Source organism: Leuciscus leuciscus, assembly GCF_965113295.1.
Source record: "Leuciscus leuciscus genome assembly, chromosome: 19".
In the NCBI taxonomy this organism is placed as follows: domain Eukaryota; kingdom Metazoa; phylum Chordata; class Actinopteri; order Cypriniformes; family Leuciscidae; genus Leuciscus; species Leuciscus leuciscus.
This window is the reverse complement of record NC_138743.1, coordinates 18,061,508-18,083,085: the sequence shown is the minus strand read 5'-3', so window position 1 is coordinate 18,083,085 and position 21,578 is coordinate 18,061,508. Positions and strand designations below refer to the sequence as shown.

General features: G+C 36.4%; 1 protein-coding gene across 1 annotated transcript in view; it reads left to right on the top strand.

The window, feature by feature from the left end:
* Positions 1 to 676: 676 nt before the first annotated feature.
* The window catches only part of cnksr3 (cnksr family member 3), a 69,574-nt gene continuing 48,672 nt past the window's right edge, over positions 677 to 21,578 (top strand). Inside the window, exons 1-4 of the mRNA XM_082147765.1 lie at positions 677 to 886; positions 12,618 to 12,781; positions 19,970 to 20,172; positions 20,655 to 20,742. Of these exons, the coding sequence (XP_082003891.1) occupies positions 835 to 886; positions 12,618 to 12,781; positions 19,970 to 20,172; positions 20,655 to 20,742 (507 nt within the window). The 5' untranslated portion in view covers positions 677 to 834. The remainder of the gene's footprint in view (positions 887 to 12,617; positions 12,782 to 19,969; positions 20,173 to 20,654; positions 20,743 to 21,578) is intronic.

Sequence of the window (21,578 nt, the reverse complement as noted above, 5' to 3'; positions counted from 1 at the left end):
GTGTGTGTGTGTGTGTGTGTGTATATAGCCTATAATACACGACTGGATGCAGGAAATTGTTGAAAAAAATATTCCAAATGCATGCTGCTATTTTAAACTCAGTATTCATCAAAGAATGCTGAAAAATGTATCATGATTTCCACAAAAATATTAGGCAGCAAAACTGTTTTTAACATTGATAATAATAAGAAGAAGAAAAAGAAGAATCGTTAAATCATCATATTATAATGATTTCTAAAGGATCATGTGACATTGAAGACTGGAGTAATGATGCTGAAAATTCAGCTTTGATGACAGGAATAAAGAAAAAGGCTATATTAAAATAGAATATTTCACAATACTGTTTTCACTGTATTTTCGATCAAATAAATGCAGCCTTGGTGAGCAGAAGAGACTTTTTTCAAAAACAAAACATGTTACCGAACCTATGCCTTTTTGAGACATTACAGGCTTCTAAATTGACCTCAGATGTTTAGAATAAAGTTTCTCACATGAAACGGCAAGTCATGTGTTTGACCCTCACTGCCCCAATCAGACGATTTAGCAGCGATATAAATTTGACCTTTGAGTGTAACATGATCCGCCTCTCTCTCTCTCTCTCTCTCTCTCTCTCTCTCTCTCTCTCTCTCTCTCTCTCTCTCTCTCTCTCTCTCTCTCTCTCTCTCTCTCTCTCTCTAGTTTCGGTCTGTGTGTCGAGCTTCAGTGCAGTTCCTGTGATCCGATCATCAGTGTTCAGTTGTAAGAGATGAGAAAGGACGCTCAAGTAGGAAACTTTATTTCACTTTAGTGAGTTTGAGAACTTGGCCGAAACTTTCTGAATATCTGAATAGAAGAATGGAGCCGATAACCAAGTGGACAGCGACTCAGGTTGTGGACTGGATCAGAGGTACGAACTGAATTACTTGGTTCTCGAATTTAAACCACCTTAATAATACACACTTCATTTAATTCATTTACTTTATGTGCACCGGTATCTAGGCTATAGTTTACTTTACAATATACTATTGTCTTATTAACTGTTTAAGAATATATATATATATATATATATATATATATATATATATATATATATATATATATATATATAGACGCATTATGTATTTGCATTTTATTTTAAAAATAACACTGTAAAAATTATTTTCATGATTTATCACAACTTTTTATCTCTTGTCGAATCAACTTAGATGATTAATGTTGTTCAGATAACAATATTTGGAGTTTCTATTTATTAAATCAATCTCCTTTGTATTAATTTAAAATTTTAATTTCAATGAACTCAAAATTTTAAGGCAACCAGGTAACTAACTTTTTTTTAAGTTAAACAAACAATATAAATATATATATATATTTATATTTTTTTTTTTTACAGTGAATAGTAACTTCTGTCAGAAACTATGATTACCATGGTAAATGTTTGTAAGGGCAAAATCTACATCCCTAACCAAACACAGAAACTCAAATGTTTATTTTTTTCCTCCCAAAGCATATAATCGAAACTAAACTTATGCCAAACCTTTCCTATCAGACAACCGAGACCATGCATAGAGTGTTGTTTACAGTTTTGTGATACAACAATTTTAAGTAATAGTGTTTAATAGTTCAATCATTATATTATAATTACACCATCCTTACATAAACTATCCACTGCAAATATTACAATATCAGTTGGTATTGTTTAACTGTGGTTAGTTTTGGTGATTAATTTATATTAAAAAAAAAAGTGATACATTGCAGGAATGGAAATTTTAACTCCCTGTACATTATTCCATTGAAGAGTCAATCATTTATTTGCATATAAGCAAATTACTTAGTGTAGGTTGGACTTCTTGTTGTTGGTCATTTGAATGTCAATGTTGTTAGCACTTATTTCAATGGTAGACAATGTTATACATCATTATGGGTCATTTTAAGAACTGTTTTAGGCATTATTTCCATTTCCATGTCATTCATTGGTTGTTGTTAGAGTTATAGCGGATATGACAGTGATGAAAATGCTGATGAAGTTAATGCAACATATGTCATGATCTGTCTCTGTTAGACCAAACATGTTACATCCTTGTTTAATTCTGGAAGTCTTGCAATTATTTGTGTGTTGCAATTATTACGTTTCCATACATGCTCTCCATCCTGCTCCAAATGCCTGAAACAACATAAAAACCATAAAAAAACTTTCACTTAGCAGAGACCTTGAGTAAAGCGTCCACAATATGAAATACCTATAATTCTCTGCTAACCAGAAATGTCTGGTCATGAGATGTGAAAGACTTCTGAGATGGTTTTGGTCCAAGCCATTCTCACACATCTATAGAGAGAACTTTTCAGCAGATGCATCTAATTATAAACTGAACCACCTTAAAGGTCCTTAAACCTGCTGTTCAGACTCTGGTAAAAGTTGGCTAATGCTAATGAAGGACTAGCGTATCTCTCCTGACGCCAGTTGAAGACAATAAAAGCTGCCTCAGACAATGCTGAAGTCAACAGATGTGATATACTGGGGTCTCTAGCATGGCTTAAAGCAAGTGTACTGATCTAGGACCAGCTGCCATCATTAAACTAACTGGATGAAAACAGACATATCAGTCTGTATATTTCTATTAATCAACACTGGCTGAAAATAGAGTGCATTAGCGCCCGTCCCCTTTATCAGCGACACTGGTTCCGGAAGTTTTTTCCTTTAATTTTTCCCATAGAGATTATAAAAAAGTCTTTGTTAAAGCGTCACAAGCTACGAACCAAGCCACGAGGTGAATCACAACACTACAAACTTTGATTTGAAGCAAAAAAGTTTTTGAAAATCGGATGAAAACACATTCATCAGGACTGTGTGTTCAGTTTTAGTGATGGGAAAGAACTACAATCCCATGAAGCATTGCGAACAGCATAACTGAATTAAAAACGATGGAGAAACATGAAACTACTCATTTAGAAATGTTGATTATATATGTAAAATCAATATACTTTGTTTATTGTAAAATACTCATCTATATTTAAAAATATTTAAGTATTTGGCGACCGACTCGATTACATCATTCGCAGTGCTTCATGGGAGTGGGCGGAGCTAAAGTGTGTTGCTTTTTTCGACTCTCTGATTGGTGTAATTTTCTGTACAGCATCATGGGTAGTGTAGATGTACACCAGGAATTCCACTGTTCAACATGATTATTTTAAAACTAAGTTGAAATAATGCAGGCTAACGGCTTCAGCAGAAGCAAATACCATTGATTAACAACCTTGTAGCTCACAGTAGGTCTGTCTTTTAAAGGTTTATAAGTTATCGTTCAAAATCAATTTCCCTATGGAGAAAATTAATGGAGTTTTATGTTCTAAATGTAATTTATTCGTGTGATCAAAGCAGAATTTTCAGCATCATTACTCCAGTCTTCAGTGTCACATGATCCTTCAGAAATCATTCTGATATGATGATTTGCTGCTCAAATAACATTTATTATTCACAGTTGAAAACAGTTGTGCTGCTTCTGTGGAAACTGTGATACATTTTTTCAGGATTCTTTGATGAACAGAAAGTGCAGAAGAATTTTAAAATATATATAAAGTTAAACACTATACTTAGAGTTATATAGTTCATTTGGTTTCCCAGTGAATCAGCAAACGTCACAGAGCCAGGACTCAAGCATGCGGCCTTGTGTTTACATTTGAATCCTGGAGTTACTGATAAAAACTAGCAGCATTACTAACCGTTACTGACTGTTTACATGCCCTCATGAGGTCACGCTCACACCAACCGCTCACACACACCGGCTCCCATCGGCAGGTTTACTGCACTCTGGTATGTATGTTATTAGCCATAAAAATTGTTTGCTTTTGAAGCAATCTGCAGGAAATTAGTGGATAATTAGCCAAACGTGACTACAGTTTCAATGACATTTGGACTTAGCAATACAAATATGTTTGAGTCCCCTCCTCGGTTAAATACAATAAGTGCTGCTTTCACATACTGTAACACATATTGCATATGTATAACCCATATGTCATTCACATGAATCAGGTGGAGAAATACATTGGGCTGAAAATATGCCACATTGCCTGAAGCTGTTGATGTAATGATCTGCTATCGGCGGGAATCGTGCAGGAACACGCCCGCATATTTCACCAGACGGACATACTTCACTCAATACAGAGGACGAGTTTTCCTTTCAGTGATTAAATCTCCTCTGTACATCCTGGCCACACCCTCCTGACATCATCACGTTAACACAGACTCATCGCTGTGTTGTCGGTTCATTTGGGACTCGTCCATGAATTGTTGTCACACATGAGTGAGTTGCGTGACTGCGGTTGGACTGTTTGTGTATCAGGCGGAGACGGCAGTTTCGTCTTTGTAAGCAACATTGACTCTGACTCATACACACACAGACACAAACACACTTTAGCTCCGCCCCCAATCCAGTAAAGAGGAGACAGGTGACAGTCCTGGCAGACAAACCCCAAGGCTGTCTGTCCGTCTGTCTGTCTGTCTATCTTTCTGTCTCTATATATTGGTCTGTCTATCTGTCTGTCTGTCTGTCTGTCTGTCTAGCTGTCTGTCTGTCTGTCTGTCTGTCTATCTGTCTGTCTGTCTGTCTTTCTATCTATCTATCTGTCTGTCTGTTTATCTGTCTGTCTGTCTGTCTCTATCTATTGGTCTGTCTGTCTGTGTCTATGTATTGGTCTGTCTGTCTGTCTTTATCTATCTATTGGTATATCTGTCTGTCTGTCTGTCTCTGTCTGTCTGTCTGTCTATCTGTCTATCTATCTATCTATCTATCTATCTATCTATCTATCTATCTATCTATCTATCTATCTATCTATCTATCTATCTATCTGTCCGTCCCAGTTCATTCCAAGTTCATCGCTTATTTCATTCCTGTGGCACATGTAACTGCTGAGAAATGCCTCGGCTTGACTTGCAGCTGCTTACAGCAGGTGATGACTTACTTAAGATGACTTATTAGCAAGCTGATGTACTCTCACTTATGTGCTCTGCTCTCATAACCTGACTCTGCTTTTACACTTCTTTATGGATTAGCACCACTTATCTATGAGTTACTGTAAATGTAAATGTAATTTTACAGTAAATTTACAATATTATTGTGATATAGTAAAGAAAAAGAAATAGGGGCACAAAGGCGAAAATACAACATTATAAAGGCAAACAGGAAAGACCCCTTAGGCAGAACTTTGCTTTTGCATGCAGCACTGTATATATGCTTGCCAATTGAAGGTTCATGAGATGCAACTTTGAGCTATTTCAGAGAACTGGTTTCTCATTGGATGATCTACATTCAATTGTCTGTACAGACAATACATTCATTGGTGAAAGTCAAGATTCGCCTGCATAATTCATCAATTCATGGCACATTTACAAAAAGTCTAATAGAAATGTGTAGAAAATATGCTTGACAGTCTATGACAACTAGATCAACCATTTTGCATTTAAAGACTTATACGATGAACTAATGACTAGATGTTTTGAGGGGTAAGACTATTGCACAGAGAACTATTTAATACATTTTGAGCAACATGGCATTAGCAACTGATAATGTAGGAAACCGCAGACAATTGTACATAATCAATTGCATGAATGCACCAAAGCAATCGCAACTTGTTCAAAAGAATGACAAACTGCTTTTATGATGTGCACAAGTGACTTGATGTGGAGGTTGAACAAGTAGTTTTTAGAATTTCATTTCTGATCTGAGAAATGCACCAAAGCGACTGAGAAAAACTGTAAGACTTATGTATGATTTCTGATATAATGTCGCATGCAAAATAAATATTTTTTTATTATTTGACAACTACAAAAATAAAGTGTCCCTATTCAACAGTATTATTCAGACACCATCAGGATAATTGAGTCTCAATGAGCTCAAACTCTCTCGAACAGGAAGCTGTTATGTCACTGCTGGAATTACCCCAGAATACACAAGCAGAGCTTCAGGCCGACAGTTGACTATGTGGATGCTTTGTTGAGTTCTGGAGGGTCTGGATGGAGGAAATTTTCTTTTCCCTCCCTTTCTCTCTCCCCACCCCCCCAATACTGCCTTTGTTACAAGTCCCTCATCTCCTGCCGATGAAGAAGACTGATGTCACGTCACCATTGAAAGGGACACCAAAATGTACCAAATGTTTCTTTCATCCACTCTTGCTTTCCATGCGCACACTTGTTTTTAGTGGGTGAGGAGGGGCGGAGCTAACATTCCCTCTATTGACCCCCCAGGCTGAGGAATGTGTGCCAAACTTCACTTATTCACAGCTCAGACAACCGAGCACGTGTCCACAGTGATGAGCTGACCGTAGTGAAGGCTGGCTAAACAGTGGATACGCTAGTAAATGACAAGGCCAGCCAAGCTGAATAGGCTGTTTTGATAGTGAAAAGCTTTGTGCTATTTATTGCTAAAAAGCAAGATTGACTTTTGTCAAAAAAACTAAAACTTGAAGTTTAACAAAAATGGCTCTACATCTTTTCAACTTAACTATGTGAAGGCAGTTTTCACTTTGCAATACAGTGAGCCATGCAATAATTCGGTTCTGCCTAAGGCCACATGCCTGGTCAAACAAACATGTATAATTTATATAGAAATTATATAACTATATCTGACCATTTGCTTAGGTTATAGGCTAAGCTATGAGGCTAAACATCTAGCTGTGTGGTAAGTTAGTGCACCGAGCGATTAGCCTATCAATTGTAACTGAGAGAAAAACAAAGAAGGAGAGTTGTTTGCAACCCTTGTGAAAAAGAAGTGCACTTAGTTGTACAACTTTGAGAAAACCTTGCTCGAACGTTAGCTGGGTTGTGAGAGATTACTGCTTGTCGCAATCATGATTTTTCTGAAATCGTCGGTGAGGCGAGGTTTGCGCTTTGCTTTCAGCAAAAAAAACTAAACAAAAAAACATGTGATTAACAACCCTCTGGTTTAATGTCACGTACAATTGAAGGTAAATCTATCTACCCACTGAGAAGTGAGGTTTTGTAAACAACATATACAACAAGGCCATGCACTTCCATTGTGTTGATATTAGCATTACTTAGCTGGAATTAGCATACTTACATGTGTGTTTATGGACTAGAGGGAAAAGTACATCTGGAGTATTGTAATACTGTTTCTTTGTTGTGCTTCCTAATGCAGATACAGCTTGGATTTTCAACAGAGAGGCATTTGAATGGTTATTCAATGGAAGGTTAAAGTGCAAGTGGCTACTTAGTGGTACTGGAAGTACTAGTGGGAAAATCAAAAAAAAAAATTGTATGTGGTTGCGATACAAATTAATTAATTCTCTTTTGAAATTAAGATATTTGTGGATCTACTTGACCAGGCACTAGGGAGGACAGTCTGTGAAGTCCTCAGTGTGATGCATGATTTGTTTTAGGTGAAAATATTTTGTTTGCATACTTCCCTTCTTACACTTCTTCTAAAGGGCAAAAAATGGACTGACGTATGCTTCCTGCAGGGCTCGATATGGAGTGGAAGAGTAACGCTCGGGACCGTTTCGGAATCTTGGAAGAGTTTCAGTCGCACACGGAGAACAATAAACATTCTTCAGGTTTCCAAAGGCTCAGTAGGATAGCTTTGGAAATACACACTGCTACTGCCTTTTGTACACAAGCTGACTTTCTCAGTGCCCGTCTCTCATGGGAAGCAGGCCAGCTCTGTTAATGAGAGACTCCACCGGGACAGGGGACGGGGAGGGAAACATAGGCCATGGAGGAAAGAGAGACACTCTACTCTCTCATTTGTAACTGAAACGCAGGTGCCTCGGCTCTCTGATACGGAGCTTTAGAACTTGTTAGTCATTTGAATGTAAGAGGGGTCAGTGGATACGATTAGAGAGCTTTGCAGTGTCTCTTTCCCAAAGTCGCTTTAAGGCAAGTAATTTCACTTGGCGGCCATCTTTGAAACGCCTCTCGGGCTGCTATTTCATTAATGTGCAGATCCAATCTCTTTGAATGGGGAAACATTACATTCTCCAAAACTGATCACCAAGCTTATGATTACATGTCATATGTGACCCTGGATCGCAAAACCAGTCACATGTCGCACGGGTATATTTGTGGCAATAGCGAACAATACATTGTGTGGGTCAAAATGATCGATTTTTCTATTATGCCAAAAATCATTAGGATATTAAGTAAAGATCATGTTCTATGAAGATATTTTGTAAATCTCCTACCGTAAATATATAAAACATTTATTTCTGTGAGAGAATGCAGCACAATCACGAACATAAATGGACAACTTTAAAGCCGATTTTCTCAATGTTTTGATTTTTTTGCAGCCTCAGATTCCAGATTATCAAATAGTTGTATCTCGGCCAGAAATTGTCATATTTTAACAAACCATACATCAATGAAGCTTATTTATTCAGCTTTCAGATGAAGTATAAATCTCAATAAAAAAAAAAATACCCATGTGACTGCTTTTGTGGTCAAGGGTAACATATTTGATAACTGTCTTATAAATGTAGTTTCTAATGCTAAATAGCGTTAAAAAAGCGTATTTTTCAGCAGCTAGTGCTCATGCGCAGTCCTAAGCGCAGGTTCAGGTTAGTTTTGATATGAAACAAAGTCTCAACTTTCAAATTTGGTCCTTTTTTAATGGGGTGGTATAATGCCCTTTCCACAAGTTGCAAAATATGTCTTTGATGTCCCCAGAGTGTGTATGTGAAGATTTAGCTCAAAATACCTCACAGATATTTTTATATAGCATGTTAAAGTTGCCACTTTTTGAAGGTGAGCAAAAACGCACCGTTTTGTGTTGGTTCCTTTAAATGCAAATGAGCTGCTGCTCCCGGCACATAGGGCGGAGCTTCAACAGCTTTTGTCATTTTACCTCACACAGACATGCACTGAAAATTTCTAAAACTTTTAGCCTTTTATGTTCAAACCGGAGTCAGATGATGTCAAAGGAGTCAATGATGGAGAGACTCAAGAAGAAGTGACAACATGTAGAAGCAACAGGACATTTCTGAATGGTTAGTTGATGAAGCTGATGTATAGTTATCTTCTAGTCATTGATTAGCATATTATGTCTTGATAATCTATAAATCTTGTTCAGGGGGGCGGGGTTTATGTAAATTGTAGGGTTTGTGATGTCACTAACCCGGGAGGAATGTCGTGTAGTCCCTACCAGCCGTTTGTTGTAGTACTTAAAAAGCAATTTCTTTAAAAGCAAATATCTCGCTTTGCTTTGAACCTTGAGCATTGTATCTTTGCAGATGTTGTTTATGCTCAAACAGCAACATTACACACTAACTAAAGTTAGTAAAGTGAAATCATAATCAACCACCCCATTTAAAGAAATTTACCGTTTTGTGGCTCTTTAATGTGTCGTAACAGATCGCTGTAGCGCCTCAGTTAAAGCTGCTCGTAAACCGATCATCTCTTCCTTCTAGTTAATTTATAGCATCAAATAAATATGAATGAACGTCAGAAGGAATGTTGTTTCAACTGCGGAAAGACGTCAGTACACACCGTTTTTCAAGTTCTAATCCACCAATGTTAATCTACTCACTCTCCTGACTGCTTAGTTGGACAAAATGGCGGATTTGGTGGATGGCGGATTGGTCAGATCGCCTGTCAATCAAACTCACTGCGAAGGGTGAAGTGGCTCTTTTATTTAGAAGGCGGGACTTATTCCACCATATTTTGCATTGCATTTTCTCCCATTCATAGTAATATGAGTGTACTATCTTTGTGTATACAGTCTTTGCTGTTTCCCACCATGTAGCCCGCGTAAAAGACCTCATGCATTAATAGTAAAAAAAGTCCAACTTTCAAGTTTCCGAACTGCTACAGCATGAGATACTGTGAACATTATTATCTCAGCTAAATATACCCACCAGGGTAAGTGTTTATATCTGAGGCATTTTTCTAAACAAGATTAGAAGTTGTTGTCACAGGGATCCTTCTTGAGGACTTTTATTTTGGTCAGCTTTCAACAGATATCTTTTGATGGTAGCTTCCACTTATTAGTTAACATCCTAAAAAGTCATTATTTTATCATACTCATCCTTATTTAGATTGATATGACATGATGTGGCAGAAGAGAAGACTGTCAGTGAATAATGGTTTGAAATCCTCACACTAAGCTATTGTGGTTTCAGAAGACTTGGAATGAATCATGAGAAGATACATCGAATGGGTTATATTTATGATGCTTATATGGTGTTTTCTGGTCCTTTTGGATCGTAATGATCTTTTTTTGGGTGAACTAATGTTTGATTTGAAGGCACGCAGAGCATGTGATCATGTAAACAGTTCTCCATCCAAAGACATTTGCTTTCATCTTCTGTTTTCTTCAAATTTCTCTTATGAACCGTGAGACTGTCAAAGCCCTAAGATTGGAGGAAAATTATTCTGATTCTGATTTGGAAATGTATCTCTGTCAGAAACTTAACCTGCCTTTTCACTTAACCATTTCACCAGTTTACAGACATCCACACAGCACAGCAACTCTTCATCACCAAATGTTCATGTTATCACTCTGAACGGCACATGCCTGCATCCCTTTAGCCTTGCCAGCTTATTTTACCGAAATACCCTGAGAATTAGAGATAACAAAAGCTGAAGTTAGTTTGCTCTCACTACATTGGTGGACCATTATTGCTGACTCTTTCTCGTATGTGGCAGCTTTTCTCTGCTGGTTCCATTGACACTGTGTCTCTCTTTTTGAGCTCAGAAAATGCAGCTGTTGTCTCTCAGTGGGGGTATTCAGGAGTCCCTAACTCTGCCCTTTGACCCCTCTTTGCCTCCTTTTCTCACTTTCTCTTTGATTTTAAAAGGGGCTTCTACCCCCCACAAAGAGCCACTTTTATACTGCGGTCCCGCAAACAGAGGACAGAAGGCTGTTTTTAGCTCACCTCCCCTTCAGACAAGAGTTTCAGCTAAAACTGAGAGGGCGAAAACTTTAACTGTTTCTTTTCCAGACTTGGTTTGCAAAAGCCTTCCAGTGAAATGCATTCAAATGAGTCAAAGAGTGAAACTTACCCAAACATGTCCGGGTCATTTCTTTCCAAGATAGAAAGAATGGTAACACTTTAGTTTAGGGTCCAATTCTCACTATAAACTAGTTGCTTATTAGCATGCATATTACTAGGATATTGGCTGTTATTAGTACTTATAAAGCACATATTAATGACCATATACTACATCCCTTAATCCAACCCAATACTTAAACTTAACTACCTTACTAACCATTAATAAGCAGTAATTAGGAGTTTATTGAGGCAAAAGTTGTAGTTAAGACTATAGTTAGTTAATTGTGAGAATTGGACCCTAATCTAAAGTGTGACTAAAAGAATATGTAGAAAATATGCATAAAATGCATAAAGCCTAAGTTGTAATGAAGCCTAAGCTGCAAAAAAAAGGTGTAGGATTTATTTTGAAATGGTTTTCATTCAGAAATTGCTATAAAACAAACGACTACAAAGAAACGGCAAGTAATGCATTGAATTAAGCGTGAAATTTTGAAGTTGAAAGACTGAAATAGTATTATCTTGTAAAACATATTTCAATAATCTTTATTTTCAACAAATAAAAAAAATGTTGCAGTGTTTTTTAAGGATAATTTTGCTTTGTGACGAGCAGTCAATCAAACTTTAAACAAATTAATACATGATATGGCGATTAATTTGATTACTGTTTAATTAAATATGATGGTGGAATTTCAAGCATTAATTGCTCATTTGGTAAGAAAATTCCTTATGGAATTTACGCACAGGTCAGTGGGCACGATTTGCTTTAGGATTGTTTTGTAATTCTAACAATTTTGAGCAATGATTCTAATGACTGTAATACAATATACTATATTTAATTGAAATCAGCATATAACATATACAATGATGAACATTTTACAATATAAATCTTATTTTTTGCATTACAGTTATAAGTGTGAATTTTATATTTTATAATATAATTTTTAAATAATTGTATAATATTTTTATAGTTACATAAAATTGTATATTATTATATATATGTATTATTTAATTATTATTATTATTAGCTTATATACTTTTTTTTAAATTATTAATATAAAATGTAATTTCTTATTACTGTCGTTTTGACTTTTAGGTGAAATATGGCCAACTCTGTGATATTTGTTTGTGATATTCACCCATTTATGCCAACCCTTATATTTATTATTTTTCCTCTCATTTCAGCTGTACATGAGATCATATGAAAGGGTTAAATTGACATAATTTTCTCTGGGAAGTCACAGGCAAAGTTGCCAAGAGACGAGTTTTTCAGCAACATGCTGTGCCGTCTGTCAGACACAACTCATGTGCCGATTGTGTGTTTGTGGAAGTAACGCCAGCATGGCTGCATTTTCTCACACACATGGAGTTCACTCACATAAACCACAGGACAGTGTGATCTTGCTTTATTCCTTTACTCCTATATCACAATGATCTGATCTCAGATCAGCTAACTGGCACTTGTACATGAGAAACACTGAGAAGCGGGACTCTTCAGACTAGTGCAAATGTCTTATATTGACTCAACGTCTCAATGTTTGCACAGACACTTGTGGTGTCAAAACACATGCGGATCCACGCTCACTCCCTGAAAGAGTTTCTTTGTGTTCTGTCGCCCTCATTCTCACTTTCTGTCTGTCTGTCAGGGCTGGACGACAGTCTCCAGCAGTATGTTTCTAACTTCGAGAGAGAGAAGATCGATGGAGAGCAGCTTCTGAAGATTTCGCATCAGGATCTGGAGGAGCTGGCGGTGACCCGTGTAGGACATCAGGAACTGATTCTGGAGGCTGTGGATCTCCTCTGTGCATTGGTCAGTACTTTATCTGCCCAACAGCTCACTCCTGTCCAATCAGATGTTGTTTTCCTGCCACACATCCAATTAGATTTCTCAGAGAGATGGTATATATATATATATATATATTCAGCATTTTCACTGGCCACAATTTTGACATGAGGGGCTTTTTATAGATCTTAGAACTATTGGCGGAAGTTCCCGTTTTTGGCATGTTCGCACCGCAGGAACTAGGAACGAGTTTAGTTCTAGGAACTCCTTTTGGAGTAACTAATTGAGCTCCTACTTCAGAGTAGAGTCTAACCCAGCACTATAGGAACTATCAGTTATGTTAGTGTACACTGATTGGCCGAACGCACGCGAAACACCAGCACCCGCCATTTTTAAAAAGGCAGTGTAAACACTCAGATTATAGCATATATATATATATATATATATATATATTTACTCTACGAACTAACTCTGCGAACATGGAAAACAGTGATAGATGGACCTCTCAACCTTAAGGAGAAAATCCAACACAACTTTGGACCAAGCAAAACATGATTATGAATTTCTGCTCTGTTAGCGACATTGGACATAAACCACACGGCATGCGCTAATACCTTTGCAATGGAAGTGAATCAATCAAAACTAACTTTAGCTGGACAATAACTTTATTCTAGAGCTGCAGTAAAGCCTAAACAATCTGTTACAGTAATTTCCTATTATCACTGTAAGCCTCTTTGAAACAATCCATATTGTTAAAAGCGCTATATAAATGAAAGTGACTTGAAAGTAACTGTTATACAAAGAAAGTAGACAGTATATCTAATAACGTATTTGACAGGACTGTTAAACAGATCATAAACTGATGGAGAATGTGAGTGCTGCATGCTCAAGCTCTGGCGTTCTTAGCGCCGTCAAAATAAAAGTCCCCCTCACGGTCAAAATAAAAGTCACAATAACAAGCGCGGCTTACATCACAGCGGTGTGAATGCAACCAGGAAAATGGCCCTTGGACCTAATGGCCCTAGGTAGATCTGAGTTCCTAGATCTACCTGGTGTGAAAGCCCCTATATACCATGGGGAAAAACTGCCATATAAATATTTTTAATATAATTTGGCAGCAGGTATATTAGGCTGTCACTATTATACCTGCTGTCACTTTAAGAGCTGAAGCATGGATCCATTATACTGTTATACATGCATTTGCTTTCTCAACTGTTTCCATTCATATAAATCAAAACTGACTATGTTTACATAAATACTTGCCAAGACAGGCATTTTGACATTATTTTTTGTATATTTAACTGTTTAAGCGCAAAAAGCAGCGGAAAATAAATCAGTTTAGTACTGAGAGAAACGAAGAAATGAATTATTATATTGTGTGCATGATTTACTTAAAATGAGTGAACCAATTAGTAAAACGCGCGGACATATTAGTAAGTCCTGGGAACGAATTGTTCATTTGTGGCCTCTATACTTTTTTTCCCTGCGTGTCATGCGCTTCAGTATATTTCTGCCTCCGCATAAAAATATAAAAAAGCTAATTGTGACTTTTTATCTAACAATTCAATTTCTGACTTTTCTCTTGCAATTGTGAATTTGTGAGTTTATATCTCGCGATTCTGACTTTTTCCCTCAGAATTGTGTTTACAATTCGAAATTCTATTTTCACGAATTTTTAGACAACTGATCTGCCCGCACACACATGCAGAATTCTGAGTTTAAAAAAAGTCTGAATTGCCAGATGTAAACTGAGAATTGTAAGAAAGAATTTTCAGAGTTACATCTCGCAATTCTGAGAAAGAATCATTGAATCATTGGTCAGATGTTCTTTTGTGTGTGTGAATAATTAAAAGGATCGTCATATGTTTGTGAGTTGGACTAAAGTGGTTGAGCTAATTACAGAGCCTAACTACAGTAAGTCACATGCCTCTAAAATGACCGTATTTTACTGTTAATCAGGCCACATAAATCTGTTGACAATAAACAACTGTTTGAACACAAGTAGCTTAACACAAATGGCCTCATCTAACATTCAAGAGAACTTTCTCGCCAGCGTGAGCTGTGTTATAGGTGGAGACTGCCATGAACAGGAAAGCAGAGATTTCCCAGGCATTCCGATCAGCTGTTCGCTCTCGCTTCCTTCCCTAAATGTCCTCTTGACTTCCCCCACTCTCTTTTTTTCCCCTTTCAGGCAGTTTTAATGACCAGAAAGTGCACCTTAAAAACACATGGTGGACTAGATGAACATTCAGCCTATATTAAACTGAGGATGTGTGTGGATCGTTGTAAGTTGTAGGCAGTGCTGATTCTTATCGCAGAACCCGTGCTATAGCTGTCGCTCTGTCCCAACATTGTGCTGGATATGAATAGGGAGGGTCAGTTGGAACAAATAGTGTCCACTGTGTCCATTCAGAGACCACTCTTTCAGGACAGGAGACTGACACAGGACTTTATAATAGGAGACTGCACCATGAAGAGACACTGATTAGACACTTTCTATTCTATCTCAATTTTTCTGTGCAATTTGTTTGTACGTTCAAATTGTACTTTTTAAATAAGGAAGCTTATATGTAACACTATCAAATGTGTCTTAAAGGGAAAGTTCACCCACAAATTATTTACACACCCTCATGAAGTGATGCACAATTAAATAAAATGTAGCCTATAAACATCCAATTTTGACTAAAAGTTTTTAACATTAACAATAATCAATATAATACCAAACAACTCAGTTTGACTATGATCTCTTTTAGTGCTCCACAGAGGAAAGAAATGCAGGTCATACAGATTTTGTATTTAATAGTCCACTTTAGACATTCTACTGACCATAAGTAACTTTGCAACTACAGGTCAACTTATTCTACTAACCCGAACCCTAATGTCTAACACTTACCTAACAATACCCTAATAAGAGTTAGTTGACATGTAGTTGGAAAGTTACTTATAGTTAGTGAAATATCTAAAGTGGACCAGTGATAAAGTGTTACCTAATAATTGAATAACACTTTTAAAACGAATCTAGAACTAACTAATAATCTTAGAGTGATGCATATTGGTCATGGCATATTTTTTTATTTTAATTTTTTTATTAACTGTTTGCATCTATGTCTGATTTTATTTAAACAATCATTTATTCAAAATGCTTTTATTCAAATGGCTTAGAATCAGCATAAATCTGTTTGTTGTGAAAATTCAATTTATTCAGTTTAAAAGTATAAACAGCTTGCTGTGAAACCAGCAGTATTTATAAAGTTAAAATGCATGAGATTGAAATAATTCATATATATATAAACACTGTGATTGTGTATTTAAAACACATTCCATTTATTAGTACTATTGCAGAACTCTTATCTGTTTCATACCCATTTCATTCATGTATGACTTATAAATATGCATCACATTAAGTGGAATCCAAATATATAAAAATGTAATATGCAATTTAAATATTTTGGGGGGTTTAGTTTTAGTGCTTTATTTTTAATTTGTTTTGACGAAGTAGTATAGATCTTTAATATAATAATATCATAATCAAAATGCTTACATAAAAAGAAGATGAGTGACAAATAAACGATCAGGAAAACACAACCACCAAAGTTGTTTTGTTGACCTTGCTTAGATTCTTAAGTTTTTGTCCAAATGTTGTCCCAACTTACCAAATTGAGTTATCTGAACTGAGGGAAATTGAGGGCTTAAATACACAAGGAAAGATAATCAACGGAACAGGGAACAGGTGTGAACTAATCAGGGAACCATGACAACTAATTAATGAATGGGAACTCAGGCGAAACCACTAGAAACTAAACAGACCAAGACAATTAAACAGAACATGACTATGAATTAAACAAAACATGACCATGACAACATTGATGGACCATTATTTGATGGTGTTTTTTTGGAGTTTATGTTTGGAACCACATGAGGGTGAGCAAATGACAGTGGGTGAACTAATCATGAACTAGGCGAGCTATACATCTCTCCATAATTGCACAAAAGGTGTGTTTCTTTGTAAGAATATGCCTGCAGCAAAGAGTAAAAGGAAGGTTTGTATGTCGGAGCTCTACCTGTTAGACCGGGTTGCTGTTCACAAGGATGTCGTTGAGAAAAGTTTGACCGTTTTTCGTTTATATGTCACCTGTTCTAAGCAGTGGTGAGCGGAGAACCACAGAGGAGCTGTAGCATGAAGGCTGTAACAGACATTGCGGTGTTGACTTTGTGAGAGGTCAGCTATAGCACTCCTGGGTAGGGTGTTCTGGAAGATATCTCCTGGAGAGCAGGAAACAGATGTGACCCACCCACCTGTCAGAGAGCCCCCCCCCCGCCCAGCTCACGCACACACAAACTCATACAGACAAACACACAGTAAGCTAGTGCAGGAAAATATGTCACGCCATTGTTCCAGTAGTTTCCGCCGAGCGGATTGACTCAGCCTCATCTTAGCGCTCTGTATCTGTTTGGTCTCTGGTTATTTTTAAAAACAGCTTTCATAAGCGTTAAGGACGTGCTAAACTCCCCAACTCTCTCTGGCTCGGGTCCACTGCAGGAAAGTACCATGGTTCTTAGGATACGGTATTATGTTTATTAGGCATTGTAATTTCATAGTGTCCTTTGAAGAACCATGGAGTCGCATGTAAATACCATGATGATATAAATATGTTTAATCGGCATCACAGTCATGTTTCCTTTAGGCTAGTAGGCTGCGCATGTGCATGACCACATACTTCTGATGTGGCTCCTGCACAGACAGGGAAGTTTCCGAATAGAAGCAAAAAACTAAAATATATTCAATCCATGGACACCATTTCATCTGGAATCTATTGCGTGTCTATTAATATAAGAGTATGAACAATCCATTCCAAACCAAAGAGAAAAATAATGTTTACAAGCATACAAAAACTAGTTTTTCTCAACAAAACAACTAACAGCTCACCAATAATAAATAACATGGTTAACCTGAATATTTGTATTTTTGTCCTTTTATATATCACAATTTCAACTATATGTAACAATTGCAACTTTATACTGTTACAGCTGCGACTTACAATTACGACTTTTTATATGTCACAATTTCAATTATATGTAACAATTGCGACTGTCACATTGCAAATTTAAATATATCAATTTCAACTATATGTAACAATTGAGACTATACGTCACAACTGTGACTGTCAAAATTGCGACATTTTATAAATCACAATTTCAACTATGTGTAACTATTGTGACTATCACAACTGCGACTTTGTAACAATTACTTTATGTCTCACTAGTGCGACTTAATGTCTTATATTTTCAAATTTACACATCACAATTGGTATTCACTATATTTCTCGAATGTATTTGTAGTTCACAATTGCGAGCTTATCTCACAATGTAACTTAACATCTAACAAAGGTGACTTTATTTCTTACAATGTGACTATATTTCTCATAATTACAAATACAGCAGATGGCTGAGAAAATCTGCCGTGGGCCAGAATCACGCCCGACATCTGTCTTGATGATAACACACCTCATGAGCTTTGAAAGAATAGTTCAAGAACTCGTTCAACATTAAACACACCCAGGAGACTGTGATCCAGGGGAGATTCTGCTTTTACGGCTAATTTCTAGCACAGTTATTTCTCCTCATCTTTGAGGGGGGCAGCATGAAATGAATATTTGGAGGATGGATTACCCTTTATTATTGCTTTAAGAATTCGGACATTATGAACTCATCATAGCTAAAGCTTCATCATTATACAAAAACAACAGGGGGAGATTCCAGAAGTGCACCCATATCATTCCTGAACTCAGTGCTGGTTAATATGTCTCTCAAACACCTGTATTCTGTGTTGTTGTCACTGACCAGGCCAAAGTCTCTGCACTTTTTGGCGGACTTCAAGTCCATGCAAACAGTCAGTCGGTCAGTGTCTGGCTGGGTCTAGAGACGGCTTTCAGGAATTCTTTTGAAGTCGAGCAGTGACCATGTTCATGCGTCGGCTCTGACCAGTGCAGTGGAATGTGATGGGATTTTTTAGCTGGAAAGGTTGTGAGAATGACCCATGTGCTGTAGACATTGTCACATGGCATTACAAATACCAGATACTTCATTTCATATCACTAAAGTCAAGATAAACAAATGGAAACTGCTTTAGCACTTGATAAGCTTGGCATTTATTAGTGGTACTATTAGCATGACTATTATTATAGCTATATTATAGCTTATAGTGTGGTATTTTAACAAACCACTAAGTTATAAACTTCAGCTTGACAATAAAATGGTTAAAAAAAAATACTGTAAACTTACACTGAAGGAAAGCCCCTTGTGCACTTAATTGTATTGAATGTTCATTTGTAGTAAACACAAAACACTGCACTTGCAAATAATATAATATTAATGAAATGAAAGGCCACTTACACAAACCTTAGAGGACACACGTTCACGAGTTACACTTTATTTAATGGTGTCGTTGTTACAGTGTAATTATATGATTAAGTACTAAGCAATAATAATTAACAACATGTACCTACTATAGGGTAAGGATGAGTTTGATTTGTGTTTAGTTGCTTGTTATTATGCATAATTTACTGTTATTACTATAGTAAGTGCATGCAGCAAGGACACTGTAAAATAAAGTCTTAACTTGTCAAAAAAAAAAGTTTCACTTTAAAGTACAAAAAAAAAAGTTTTTTGTGTTAACTAACTAATTTTAACAATGGCGTTATTCAATATTATTTTGAAGTTAATTTGTACACTAAACTGCAACTTCATCATTACAAGTGTGTTATACAAGTTTCAATAAGATGACATTAAAGTATATTTCAGTTACCATAAATGCTTGTCAGTTCATTTGGCGGTATCATTATGAAATGATATAACCCTCAAGTTCTTTCAAACCTGTATGAGTTTCTTTCTTATGCTGAACACAAAAGAAGATATTTTGAAGAATGTCGTTAACCAGACAGTTGGTGGATGAGTAAATGATGACAGAATTTTAGTTTTTAAGTGAACTTTTCCTTTAAGTCCTACTTAAGTGGGTCAAAAAAAGCACTCTTAAGTTTAACTAATTGCATTTAATATACATTTTAAGTATAACACATTTTCATTTAGTTGCAATTAAAACCTGAATAGCAACATGCTAAAAACATCCAGTATCCTAGCATTGTGTCAGTAACCTTTGAACGGAAAAGCACCACTTTCTTTAGAAACGGTAAAAAGTCAATATTTTTTTCTTTGCAGAACTGTGGTGTGGAGACTGATAACTTGAAGACTCTGGCAGGTCAGATGCGAGCAGCATCCAATAACTTGCACAACTGTGCATCAGAACGGAGGAAAAATCCTTCTTATGATGGAGTAAGCCCAAACAAACCACCTAACGTGTTCCTCACCGCTGTGGTAGAGCTGATAGCGGCTGCCAAGGGCATGCTGGCCTGGCTTGACAGGTATGTGAGATTTACACAGACGCACGCACACACACACACACACACACAATTTCTTTCTCTACAGACTCTGTTAGCATTCGGAGCAAATGTTCTGAAAATAACGTTAAAAGAAATTCTACTCACGTTAGGAAAAGTGGAAATTTTCACTGGGAAAGTGGGAATTTGCTAGCTTGACATAATATTTTCTTATTAGCTATGAATTGTAGTACAAGGGTCATTGACAGCGTTTTTAAACACCATAACGGCAAAATAACTTCAGGGTCATTTTTACTGGCAGCTGTCTCACCAACTATTGCTTTGGTTTTGTGCTCCAGTCAAAACACCTTAAATCTTTCCTCGTGACGTCAGACAGACTGCTGGCATTCAGACACACACGTACATATATACTGCACTGCATGTTTGGGCTTGAAACGACACATACCAGAATTCACGAACATTTGATCACGTCGGATGAGTTACACTTCTATTGTCTTTGCATGCAGGACCCCCCTCACAGGAATCAGTGATTTCACCTCAACCAAGAACAAGATCATTCAGCTCTGTCTGGAACTGACCACAACTGTCCAAAAGGTTTGTTACTGTGTTAATGATCCATTCATCTCCTAGTCAAAGCTCTTACCATTAGACACATTCAACAAGTCTGCATTAAACCAGTCAAAAGTACAATCAAAAACATTATTAATGTTACAATTTATCATTACTGTTGTTTGAAATAGAAATGTTTATTTTTGAATTTAAAAAAAATAATGTAATCATTCAGTCTTTATCGAATGCAGAATTTCTTTTCTTTTTTGGTAAATATTGTGTAAAATATTATTACATTTAATGCACATTTTACCGAGGTCATTATTGTTAACTAAAACTAAAACTGCAACCATAAAAAAAAACATTTTCTTTACTTCTGAATTTAAGGTTAACTGAAATAAAATATAAATAACCTTAAACTTATTTTATTTCAGAGAATTGCTGAAGTCAAAATTTTTCATTTTCGTTTAAGCATTTAATCTCATTGTTGAAGCAGTAAAACAAACGAAACTAAATTAAACAAAAATAATCAATTAAAATGAATGAATACTATATAGACTTTTTTTTTTAATGACAACACACAACAAAACTGCTAAAACTTTAAACTTTCTTTAAAACGTTCTTAAAACGGAAAATATGTATAAAAAAACTAATTCAAAATATGAACAAAAATATAACAGTATGTCAATGAAACTAAAAATAATATTGCAACTTGCACAAAAAATATATATATATGCAGAAAAACGATTATTTTCAACCTTCATTCTGTGTAGACAGCGTCAGTGATTATAATGGGTTTTATTTGCTTTTGATGTGACGCTCATATCCATTGTAGTCAAACATCAGCTCTTAAGTGACTGAACGCCAGTGGGTGGGGCGAA